Source organism: Myotis davidii, unplaced genomic scaffold, assembly GCF_000327345.1.
Source record: "Myotis davidii unplaced genomic scaffold, ASM32734v1 scaffold520, whole genome shotgun sequence".
NCBI lineage: Eukaryota > Metazoa > Chordata > Mammalia > Chiroptera > Vespertilionidae > Myotis > Myotis davidii.
In genome coordinates, this window is record NW_006292908.1 from 2068188 (window position 1) to 2081777 (window position 13590).

General features: G+C 39.6%; 1 protein-coding gene across 2 annotated transcripts in view; it reads right to left on the minus strand.

Moving 5' to 3' along the window:
- Window positions 1-13590, minus strand: part of NOL4 (nucleolar protein 4) — a 233177-nt gene that overhangs the window by 133965 nt on the left and 85622 nt on the right. For both annotated transcript variants that reach the window (XM_006766379.2, XM_006766378.2), the window contains exon 5: window positions 13064-13196. In XM_006766379.2, the coding sequence (XP_006766442.1) occupies window positions 13064-13196 (133 nt within the window). The remainder of the gene's footprint in view (window positions 1-13063; window positions 13197-13590) is intronic.

Sequence of the window (13590 nt, forward strand, 5' to 3'; positions counted from 1 at the left end):
CAGGCAGCAGGTTACACAGATCATGTCACAGAGCTGGGATCTAAATGTCGGTTCTGTGACCCTGGCCCACAGCCGTCCATTGTGTCATGTCCTTGCTGACGGTCAGCTCCAGCAACAGTTTGGAATCTGCTTTGCTTAGCAAGTGAAAGCATTGGAACCACTTGCTGAACAAGTTAAAACATTTTAGTAGCAAAAAAACAGCATGATTTAAAAGACAGAAAACAAAAGACAGCATTTAACTTTGAAATGAGAATAATATGTGACTCCAAAGACAACTTTGATTATTAAACTATACGATAGTTACCATAACATCACCTCAATAGGGTAAGAAATTCTTTTCAAAAGAAAGTCAAAATACCTGTTAATCTGAAAGTCATTTATAAAATTGTGTTACACAGAATAATATGTGGTAGTCTACTTTTTAAGTAGGAGTAGGCTCTTATCTATAGACGCTAACGCAGAAGCTGGTCTATTTACAGACTAGCTGATCAGGCCTGTTAAAACATGCAAACATTCATAACCATTACACAAAGAACATGCCAGCTGCTAACTGGTTCTACGACTCACCCCTCAATTCACCAAATATAGGTTCTCAAAGCTACAACATCTTGCAAGCATTTAATAAACTTTATTGGTCTAGTTTTGTTCTTTTCACAAATGTAAGTAATTTCAATTTATAATATTAGAATTTTCTTTTGAAGTTTGATGTTCTCTTTCATTTTGAAGATTTGCTCACATTTGAGTAGGGCTGATTTTCCCATTATTATATACATTTACTGAATCTGGGTAATTTCCACATTAAGCACCCATTACTAGTATTTTAAGATGTTTTTACAAGATTAACATGACTACCATTATCATATATAGTATGCTATTTTAAGGCATGTGACTTAAATAATTGTTATTTCAAAATAGCCCATTCGTCTGAATGCTTTATGAAAAAAAAATAATGCCCTTTATATTTATAAAAACGGGTATAACCTTTATTGTTATTTCACATAGAGAAAGCTGAAATGTTATCCAAAAGCAAAAAGCTTATAAAATTAGATAAATCGGTATTGTTGTGAGTGGATAGTTATAAATAAAAAGTGTTTTGTTTTATTTCCTTCTCCCAAAGCTGTCTTATTATTTAGAGTAAAGCCCGGTAAAATAAAATGAGATGACTCAAAATAATTAATGCAGTACAGGAGGTCAATCGCAATTCCCTCTTGTCCTTTCCATGCAGGGAAAGAAGCGGGGAAATGAAAGAAATTGTCAAAAGTCAATTACACATTTAACAGATAAAAGGAAATATGAATTTTAAACATAGGGTAATGATTGTCCAGAGACGTTATTGAAATAAACAGAATTTAAATATGCTACTCCTGTGTTAGAAAGCTAGATGAAACCAACAGATTTCAATGGCAAGAAACAATCATTCCTTCATGACAATGCAGACACAGAGAGAGATGTGCATGAGAAGAGGCAAGTATGGCAGGACATCTATAAGTAGCTATGACAGACAGTGCAGAAAGCATGGGGATTCTAAAATATTAGCCAGAATATTAAATCTCTGTGTAGGAAATATGAACGTGATGGGAGGCTGGACGTGGATGACATGAAATAAGGTGTGTGAGGAAGCATAGCTACAAAGCATAACAAATGCAAGGGTGCAGGGGTGGGCTGTGGCAACTGAGCAACTCCTCTGTACAGACATAGCTCCAGACCCAGATGCCCGTGCCCCAATCCTGTTGGTACCACTCAGCAGTTGGGTGATGCCACGCCAGTTGCTTAGCCTCAGTGTCCTCATCTATACCATAGAAATAGTCCTACTTCATAGGATTATTGTGAAAACCTGAAAAGGTAATTCCTGGGACAGTTCCTGACCTACAGTAAGCAATCATCGTCACCTAGCCTCGCTTTGGGTTGGAAGTATCCTAAAAGAATTTGATTTTAGATGGCTGGCTCTAGATGAGGATGTAGACGTGCTCACCAATTCTAAAACAGAATTCTGCACATGACATTCTAAGCGACTGCTGATGCTGCTGGTGGGCACGGGAGAGCCAGCGTGTCCTCACTGAGAGCAGGGGGGAACGCTGGACCAGTGCTCACGGTGCTATTCCCATGTCATGCTGAGTTGATATTTCTTGATTACTTTAGCATGGATTTGAACAAAGAGAGAGGTAAACAGTGATGAGCACTATTTTTTTATTCTACGATGGTAGAATCTGTTCTCCAAGATACTGTTACAACAATATGTTAGTGAATAAATCTCCATAATGAGAGACGAGCTGATGAATGATATGCCAAAGCTTTAAGGATGTTGCTATTGAAGGAAGTCTAAGAAACCTGCCAGTATCTAAGAATCTCAGGATACATTTTATGAAAAGCACTTGAAGGAAAATAATCATTTTTTTAAAAAAAATACTCTCTTCCCCCCCACATACTCACATACCCACACATGCATATATATGTGCACACATATGTACACACATACACTCAGGAAAGAATAAAGGAGAACTGTTCTTATTATGTTCAAAAAGAAGAGAGGGGGAAGTGCTCATTTTACATTTTAGCTGTAGCCACATGCCTTTGGGTTGACCACAGTTTCTTACCAAAGGAATGGAAGATTGGCGGCAAAAACATGGCAGAGGATGACTCGGGATGATTCCTGCAGTCAAGCCTGGGGGAAGACTGGGGAGTCCGCTCTGTCAGGAACACCCCGCTTTCTAAGCACTCCTCAGATGCGCACCTTGGAAGCGAAGTGGCTCTTTACAGATGGGAAGAGCTGGCTGGGAGATGGGGGGGAGGGGTGTCTCCATCATTAAAAACACGTAAAACAATTGAGAGACCTGTAGGAAATTATGGCGTCCCATTTCACTTTCTGTTTTTTAAAATATATTTCTACTGATTTCAAAGAGGAGGGGAGAAGGAGAGAGATAGAAACATCAATGATAAGAGAGAACCATTGATTGGCTGCCCCTGCATGCCCCACACGGGGAATCGAACCCACAACCCAGGCACGTGCCCTGACGGGGAATAGAACTGTGACCTCCTGGTTCAAAGGTCGACGCTCAACCCCTGAGCCATGCCAGCCCGGCCCATTTTCCTTTTCAAAGGAACGTGTTTTGTCAAGACAAAGACAACGGAAAATGCTGTAGATGAGAAAGGGCGTCCTGAGAAGGTGAGTACTCCAAGCAACTGGAGCTGGAATGAACCTCAGAGGCTTAGCTGGGCTTCTGACTCACAGATGTAGAAATGGTTGCTTAAAGATGTTAATAATCTATACATATAAAAGCCTAAGCTACAGTTCTACTGTTCGACCATTTGACCGATAGCTATGACGCACACTGACCACCAGGGGGAAGACGCTCAATGCACAGGCATGGAAACATGGAACAGACTGATGAATCTCAGAGGGAGGGGGGGGGGAGTGGGAAGGGTGGGGAGAAATTAACCAAAGATCTTATATACATACTAGAGGTCAGGTGCATGGATTCATGCACCAGTGGGGGCCCTCAGCCTAGCCTGCGCCCTCTCGCAATCTGGGACCCTTCAGGGGATGTTGGTGAGCTGGTTTCAGCCCGATCCCCACAGGCCAGGCCAAGGGACCCGCTGGTGCACGAATCCATGCGCCAGGCCTCTAGCTCTTAAATAAGGCTGCAAAGCTAGTCATGGCAGAGCCGGGATAGGAAACCAGGGCTCAAGATTTAAAGTGAAGTGTCCTCCTGCTGCCTTCTTAATGCATTTACTTCAGAATCTCATACGACTTCTCATTGAGACTTGGTCTCATTGCTCCTGAGTGGCTCTGGGAGATAGACAAGGGAGACACACAGGCTGCAGGGACTCCAAAGTGAAATGGGAAAAGGACAGCATATCCCTTCATGGGCAAGGACACCCCTACCTATCTAATGTCTGGCAAGAAAAGAAATACTGAGTGCACTTTCACCACAGAAGCAAGCAGGTGGGGAAGAGAGTCCAAAACACTATTTCAATTCAAAAGCTGTATTTTACTACCTCAAACACTGTGTGGCTTCAGAAGCAGTGTGCAAGAATGCCAAGGGCTACTACTTCCTGCCCCCAAGGCGCTCCCAGGCGGATGAAGAAGTGAGACCGAAAACAAAATTATTAAACTCGGAATCTATGATAATAAAAGTGTAATATGCAAATTGACCAAACAGCGGAACAGAGGAACAACCAGACGACATTCCGGACAAAGCCAGGGCTGTGAGGGCCCAGGCAGCCACGGCTGTGAAGGCCTATTCTTGCACGAATATCGTGCCCCAGGCCTCCAGTTTACAATAAAAATCCTTCCAACTGCTTTCTTTAATACCCTCTGACAGGTCTTTTTTTTTTTTTTTTAATCAACCTACCATGAAATAGTTGATAAAAGAAAACTTGGCAAATAAAAATTTTTATGGTCAATGTAGACCCATTTTGCAGCTGATTTATCTCTAACCCAACACCAGCTTCAAAGCCCCATCCAACATTGAAATTCTGTTGCCTAAAGGCTAACGCTGTGCTTTTCTTAAACTCGCTGCCAGCTCTCGCAACAACAAAGTTGTAAAGAAACACAGCACGGTGTTGACTTCACAGTGGGAGTTCACAAAGGCCAGCCAGGTGACCTGAAACAAACAAACTGGTGGCTGAGATGTTCAAATTGGGAAAATGGGAGTGGTTCTGATTCTATAATGCAGCTGGATATGTGAATTTCTAGGTTTAAAATTTATTTGGCCCTGACCAGTGTGGCGTAGTTGGTTGGGCGTTGTCCACACGCACCAAAAGGTTGTGGGTTCATTAACCCCCCATCAGGGCACATGACCTGGTTGTGGTCTCCACCGGCCATAGGAAGGGGGCAGCCAATCCATGTTTCCCTCTCACATCGAAGTTTCTCTTCCTCTCCTTTCCTCTCTAAAAGCCAATAAAAAATTTTTTTATTTGGGACTAAATGCTCAAAAGACATTTCCTAACATCTCTCATATCGATGCTTAATCTTATTTATTACCAAACTGACAGAATTTCATATTCAAGGATCAAAGGATCTAGTGTCTGCTACTTGGTTCTGATAGAATTTTGGTATTTCCTGGAGGTGCTGAAACACTGAACATTAAATCCATGCAGTCATTCCTGGACCAGCGAGCGCTATCATGAGGATAATGTCACACCACAGAGCAATACCTCAAAAGCAAGAACCAGCCCAGAAGAAAGACTCGCAATTAATCTGACACCCTTCACCGACCAGACCAGATTCTCTAAGCCTGGAACCTAGGCGAATCCCCACAAAAGCATTTTAAATAAATCCAAAACTTCACCTTTTTTCAATACCTATGATTTATATGTAAGCTAAGTCGCTATTTATTCTACTTTTGGAAACAGAGAATTACTACTTAACCCTTTCAAATGATTGAATACACACACAAATAGTGTACACAATATTACAAAAGAATCTAGCAATCAAAATTTCCTCTAATTCATAGTAACTTTCCTTCTAATTATTATAATACTTATAAAGATACTTTATATTTTTGCAAATTCTGATGTATAATTATTTATAGAATAAGTTCCATGAAAATAAAGCTTTCTAAAAGTTTCATCAGTGCATCTACCTCAACTCAGAATAATTAATTCAATTAATTTATTATGCAAATTATTTCTCAATCTGGCATTAGAACAACTGGAATTAAGAAAAAGGAGCAGCATGCTATTATTTTTAAGTATTTTAAAACCAGAAGGACATGCAACTTAAAAACTGAGAACAATAACACTGTTAAAAACAGATGCAATTTTTTGTTTTTGCATAAATTAAGTTTATGAAAAAACAAAAACCACATTATTTTAGTCATTTTGCTTTATGCAAAATTTCCTATGCAATTAGAAACCATTAAAGGAAAAGAAAGTTGTAGAACAAAGAAAATGTCTTAGATAAGAAAGTATAACCTCAGTAGGAAATTTGGTGTTCAGCCTAAAAAAATTTTAATAGTGTTTCTAATTAAAACTCACCATCATAAAAAATTAACCACTAGATTTAATTTCCTATTAAGTATACTGTTTTACATCATTTTTATTAAAAACATGTTTTATTAGATTTTCCAACTAAATTAAATGGTGAATAGTTGCTTTTATTGCTGGTTTATATGCTTTAATAAATACTTGAACGTATCCTATTCAGCTAAATTAGATGTAATTTTAGTCACAAACATACTTTTACTAAAATTTTATTTGCATATAGAAGGAGCAGTAAAAGAGTATTATATGGTGGTGTGTATGTTCATAAATTAAATCCCATGTGTACAATAATCAGATAAGACTGCAAACAAAATGTAAAATATATTAGAAGGGTATTTTTAAAAGCATTCAAGAACTACAGTACATGGCAATTGTCATAACTAAGAAAACAGTATTACCTGAAACCCATATAAACATGCATATTAATCCTCACTCAGGTAATGCAGAAGGTAACACTGGCCAAATTAGCATTTGAGCATGAACTATACCTACATGACTCAATACCCTGTAGACAGCTGCCATCTTGGCCCTCCAAAACTGTCAATTAGAAATATGAGGAATGTCTTCAAAAGAATGGTCTGGAACACTGGCTCCATGCTTTTCCCACATGACTATCAGTCATCCCATCTGAGATGGGTCCCTTAAATCTGTGTGTGTATGTCTGTGTGTCTGTGTCTGTGTGTGTGTGTGTCTGTGTGTCTATATGTGCGTGTCTGTGTGTCTCTGTGTGTGTGTGTCTGTGTGTGTCTGTGTGTGTCTCTGTGTGTGTCTGTGTGTGTCTGTATGTGTCTCTGTGTGTGTCTGTGTGTGTCTGTGTGTCTCTCTGTCTGTGTGTCTGTGTGTGTCTCTGTGTGTGTGTGTCTGTCTCTGTGTGTGACTGTGTGTGTCTGTGTGTGTCTGTGTGTGTCGGTGTGTATGTGTCTCCGTGTGTCTGTGTGTGTGTCTCTGTGGCACTGTGTGTGTTGGTGTGTTTGCGTGTGTCTGTGTGTGTGTGTGTGTGTGTGTGTCTGTGTGTGTGTGTCTGTGTGTGTGTGTCTGTGTGTGTGTCTCTGTGTGTCTCTGTGTGTGTGTCTGTGTGTGTGTCTCTATGTGTGTGTCTGTGTGTGTGTGTGTCTGTGTGTGTCTGTGTGTGTGTGTTAAGTTCCCAAGGTAGGAGTCTGTGCTCAGCATAGAATCTAAATTAGGACAGAAGAAAAAGTGAAACTCCCACCACCACATCTCTTTCCCCACTTATTTCATCTCACATCTCAATCACTATTTTTACTTCCTTCTTTTCCCACTCCAAAGAAGACTACAGTTGTTTTACAAGTGCACAAGTTAAGGTATACAGGACATACCAGTGCATGTGCCATTGTTCTGAAACAGAAATATTTCCCAATTTCAAAAACATTTTGCTTTCACATTCTTCATGTTGCAGCACGTTAAGTTACTTGAGAGCGTGACAATTTTGTCTTGTTCAACTTAATATGTCCACATTCATGACCCTCCCCCCGTAACCTCATTGTGTGGTTCACTGTAGAGTTCAATAGTAATTGTTGAATGAGTAATGAAATGTTGGGCCTCTCACCACTTTTCCTTGCCTAAGTATACTCAAGACTCCAAATAAAGTACTTTTTAGAGTCATTTCTCTGAGTGGGGCAATCTGTCTCCATTTTGGCTAACTAGCCATTATGCTCAATTAATATTTGACAAAGGAGGCAAGAGCATACAATGGAGTCACGACAGTCTCTTCAATAAATGGTGTTGGGAAAATTGGACAGGTGCATGCAAAAAAAAATGAAACTAGACCACCAACTTACACCATACACAAAAATAAACTCAAAATGGATAAAAAACTTAAACGTAAGATGGGAAACCATGAAAATCTTAGAAGAATCTATAGGCAGCAATATCTCAGACATATCTTTACTGAAACAGTTCCTAGGTCAATGGAAACTAAGGAGAAAATAAACAAATGGGACTACATCAAAATAAAAAGCTTCTGCACAGCATCTCACACCTGTCAGAATGGCTATTATCAACAAGACAAGAAATAACAAGTATTGGAAAGGATGTGGAGAACTGGGAACCCTCGAACCCTGGTGATGGGAATGCAGCTGGTGTGGAAAATAGTATGGAGCTTCCTCAAAAAGTTAAAAATGGAACTCCCATTTGACCCAATAATCCCAGGTTTAGGACTTCTAGGACTATATCCCAAGGAACCAAAAACACCAATCAGAAAGGATATATGCATCCCTATGTTCATAGCAGCACAATTCACCATAGTTGAGACTTGGAAACAGCCTAACTGCCCATCCACATATGAGTGGATTAAAAATCTGTGGTACATCTACACAGTGGAATACTATGCTGCTGTATAAAAGAAGAAATTCTTACCATTTGCAACAGCATGGATGGACCTGGAGAGCATTATGCTAAGCGAAATAAGCCAGTGGGAAAAAGATAACTATCACATGATCTCACTCATTTGTGATATATAACGAACAACTTAAACTGATGAACAAAAATAGAGCTATAGACATAGAAGCATCAAACAGACTGTCAAACTTTAGAGGGAAGGCAGGGGAGGGTGGAGGTGGGGGGTAAGAGATCAACCAAAGAACTTGTATGCATGCATATGAGCATAACCCAGCCGTGGGCAAAATACGGCCCGCGGGCCGGATCTGGCCCGTTTGGACACAGACACTAGGGGGGTGAGGGCATATGTTAGGGGTTGGGGTGGCCAGGGGAAGGTCAATGGGGAAAAAAGGAGACATGTGTAATACTATACAGTATGTAATACATTAAACAATAAAGAATTAAAAAACAATAATCGATTAAGAATAAGAATACTTTTTTTACCTTCCCCGTGCTCCCACAAATTTCTAGGACCTGGGATTTAAAGACAAATGCTTAAGTGGCAACATTTCTACTTACAATACATTGAAATAAGTGGAAGAACAAGCACACTTCCAACCTGTTGAACCTGTGAGTACAGAGCACCTGTAAGCACTTGATCCTTGGACTGCTCTTGGGAATTCCGCGAAGTGACGCGCAGCCCCGCACGCAGGGGAGCCGCTTTCACAGTCGGCCCCTTCATCCCACAGGGCTGGGAGCACCTCGCTCACGCGTTTATAAGCAAAGCAAGCGACTACACAACCTTTAAGAGAGTTTAACCTCAAGGCATTATTTTACGTCTCCAGAGAACCTTTTAAATAGCTTAACATAGTTTACTTAACGTTTTAAAATACTCCCTCTGCCTTTTCTGTGCACTTTTTTGAGTTTCTGTTTTTATTGAGTAAAGGAAGCACTATAAACTTAAAATAAGCAGCATTCGCTAAGTATTATGCATCAATCTTGAAGCATTCTTCTCTAAATGTTTCATTCCAGTCTGTCTTTCTGTTCTTTACCTGGTTATCTAGCCTGCTAGCAAGACATTCCCCTTCTTTTCCTCCCAGGCCCCTGCATACAGGCAACATACAGGGTTGGGCAAAGGGAGGTTTCTAGTTGCTTGTATGAGAATACAGTAAGTAATAAGTAATAAACAAGAATAAACTGTTTCACATACAGCTGTAAACCTATTTTTGCTGACCCATGTGTCATTATGAAGCTTATGTTATGAAGTCTTATATCTCTAATATGATGTCTATTTTATATTCGTTCTTTCCCTTGATATTAAATAGACTGCAAATCTTTATAACCATAGGAAGGTGAAAACTGGAAAAAAAATGTTTTTTACTCTGCATTTTATATGGTATCCAATAAAGACATTGTTCTAACTACCTGTGTTATAATGACTAGGAAGGATTCTTTAAAATCACAAGATGATATTTCAATTTCTTTAAAATAACAAATTAATTATGTAGTGTTAAAAAATAGAACTCCCTTATTTAACTTTTACAATTTAATGTTGTTCAGTCCCTATTTAGACCTAGCACCCAGATTCTCCACTCTGATTTGAGAAAGGGGCATAAACTCAAAGTTTTACTTCTAAGAATTCTTGTTTTGGGTAAGCAGGAATTTCCTCACATTGGTTAGATGAAATCTAATCAAAAGTGAATGTCACCATGTATATTTTTATTCCTTTAGATAGTATGTTACTTAACGGTAGGGACGATGTCTTATTTTTTGTTTTGTTTTTGTGTTTGCTCACCGTTATATATACATACTTTAGCATGCAGAAAACTCTAAGAGAAAGATAATATTACATGAGCAATAGTGCAAGTTATGTGAACCTCTCTCTATAAAATAATGATGACAAAATCTTCTGAGTATGTACATATGTCTATGTGCCTGTGTGTTTAAGTAGAGGGAAAAATAAGGAATGACACAGTAGTTTGTCACTGAGGGTGCACCTGTCAGGGGAAAGGAGAAAAGAAAGAAAGCACCGAAAATACGTAAAACTGACATCACAAATCATGATTATGGTGGAAAGTTATCTTAGAATCATGTAAATAATGCATCACTGAAGAACTATCTCAAATGAAGAAACTAAAGGGAAATCAAAAGCATAAGATATATTCATTAATATGGTATTTGCATTTTAGAATAAAAACAGCTAATAGGTAAAAATAATATGGTTTCACACAGTGACAAGTCCTCTGAAAATGTTCGGATTTGGGTAATAGATAGGGAAGATAATCTTGAGGTCAGGAAAGCTATCAGGGCATGGAGAGATTGAAAGCCACAGGGCTCCATGTGATTATCTGGAGAGTGGTGTGGAGGAGAGAGGAGCTGTGCCCTAGAGCACCCCAGCATTCCGAGATTAGGATGTGGGAAGGAACGCACAGAGGTGAGCACGGGAGAGGCCCACCAGGAAGCAAAGGGTGTGTTTTCCTTTAAAGTCAGTGTTGAAGATGAGGAATAGGTCTGACCAATGAATCAGGCAACACGGAGACTGTGGTGATATTCACAAAAGCAAGTAAAGCAGACGGGCGAGGATGAGTCTAAATGAGATGAGCCCCCCGCCAACCCCCCCCCCCCAAAAAAAAAGTAGAGGCGAGGAAGCGGAGATGCTGAGGCCCCTCTTTCAATGCGTTTCACTGTGAAGTGCTATGGGGAGGTGCCGAGAAATGCAACGAATGGAAGGACAAAATGGGATCCGCAGGGCTTTCTAAAGAGGATGTTCATTATACCATGTTTATATGATCATGGAAAACCTGTGATGCAGGAGAAAGAAGAGATGATTTCAAGAGAAAACTCCATGAGGAGTACGAGGAAAAGGCATTTAAACTATAAGGAAAGGCTTAGCTTAGGTTGGAGAAGAAACAATTAGATATGTGTTTATCCCTGAGGCACACATGCACATATGATGAGAAAGGGCGCTCTCCGCAGAGCACGTAATACTGGAAGGTATTCCACTACGTTTTATTAAAATCAGTGTAGGTTTAAATCACACCCTCTGTCCCTAGGAAAGATCCACAACTGGCAGTTCCAATCGAGAAAACCATGAATTTACACCATGACATTTTCTTGTTATTTAAATTCTCCAAAGTTATAGCCTAAACCAGATAATAGTATAAACACATAAAATACATGAACAATTATTAATAGCGAGAAATACATGTATATTTTTCAGTTATTCTATTATCCCAGTGAAATGTAATTCCCATTCAAAATCCAACTCTGAACAAGTCTACATATATTAGAAGAAAAGAAATAGTTCATATCTAAACCAGAGCTTCATTCTTAGAAAGTTCCCATATAGATGTGTCCCTCCTACTACTCTGTGGCGAATGAGATGCAATTTTAAAAGCATGATCAGTGCACTCCTAACTTATGCCAACACACATCTGCATCTTTTAAACTCATCTGTAGTGGGAAAGAGAAACTCCCTGCCTATTGTTGGATGTTTCACATGCTTAAAACTAGAGCTTTCTTAAACCTTGACAATACGAGCACTACGCTAATAGCAGCTAGAAATTCAGCAACACATATTTTGTAACCAGTGTTTCTTTTCTTTTCTTTTTTAATTGATTTCAAAGAGAAAAGGAGAGGGCGAGGGAAATAGAAACATCAATGATGAGAACCACTGATCGGCTGCCTCCTGCGCGCCCCACACTGGGGATGGAGCCCGCAACCTTGGCATGTGCCCTGATCGGGAATCAAACCGTGACCTCCTGGTTCGTAGGTCAATGCTCAACCACTGAGCCACACCGGTCTGGTGCAAGGAAATATTTTTATTTCCCATCTACAGATGTAGGCACAAAATTATACGGTCACAGAAAATTCATGTAAACTCATTACAAGAATAAAAAACCGATGTTGAGTAAAATTGGCCAGTTTCCTTCTACTTATAACTCTTAATTTTATCCATAATTACCCAAGTAATACATTTACTTACATGTATAACTTCAAACTTACAAAGACAAAAATCTACAAAGATAGTTTTTAAAGATCTCTGAATATTTGACCTTAAGTGTCTTAACTACCAAGTCTACTTTCTCTGCATATCCAGCTTTCTTTCTGTCAAGAACAAGGGGGTGATTCAGGAATCTTCAATGGGCCAAGGAAAATAAGGGATCACTATGGGGAAGGGGTCCATGGGGAAAAAGTGGGACATCTGTAATGCTTTCAACAATCACGATAATTTTTTAAAAAAAGACATCATGATCCTTCTTCCCTGTACAGCTGAGTAAAGGAGCTCAATTTCCCAGCAAAAATCGTCTTACCCAGCAAAATCACTCCAGTAAAATCATCTTTTTTATGTCAACCATTCTCAGTTACCACCTTGTCTTTAGTGAAATGAAAAATCCAAATTAACCATATGATCATGTTTAAACTCTTAATTTAGTCAGAAGAATGATGGCCTGAGAAACCACAGCTAGAAACCCAGAGTAGTTCAGGGAGCAGAACATGGGCAAGCTTGGACTTTTACAACTAACATCTGTTTCGAAATCAGTCTAACTCCCCAGTTTTGAGGAAGGTACTTGAACCCCAAAATAATAAACTGGATAATACAACCTGAGGACACAGAAAAGTCCCCTCAGAAACAGATGAGTTGACACAAGAGTAAGAGGCAGTTGCTTTAATACATTCTGACTCCGTTGTTGTTGTTGCTTTTTGCGTGGGTATGTGTTGTTCAATTTAAAGGGCTTACCATCTTGCTGGCCTTGAAGAGCCTGGGGACTCTGCACTCTCTCCTCAAGATTGGAGCTGAGATCAGAGTTCACAGCCGACATCCGCGTGGAATCGCTCATATCAAATTCGTCACTTTCTATTGAGCTCTCATCCTGCAAACGATTTTAAAACATCATCAGCAAGATTACAATATTGTACATTTACATAGTGACCATTTTATCAGTAGGGTCAATTAGAGTTTAGTCAGTACTTTTACAGAACTCAGTGAAATATGTTACACATTAATAGATACTTGAAATAACAAATAATGGAATAATTTCTCCTGTTAAGGAATTGCATGACTTGTGAAGATGCAAGCAATGTATCTATGTACGGGCAGATCTATCAGGTAAAATAACGTGTTTGGTCTGGCCGGTGTGGCTCAGTGGTTGAGCCTGGACCTATGAATCAAGAGATCATCATTCAATGCCCGGGTTGCGACTTAATCCCCAGTGCGGGGCATACAGGAGGCAGCCAATCAATGATTCTCTCTCATCGTTGATGTTT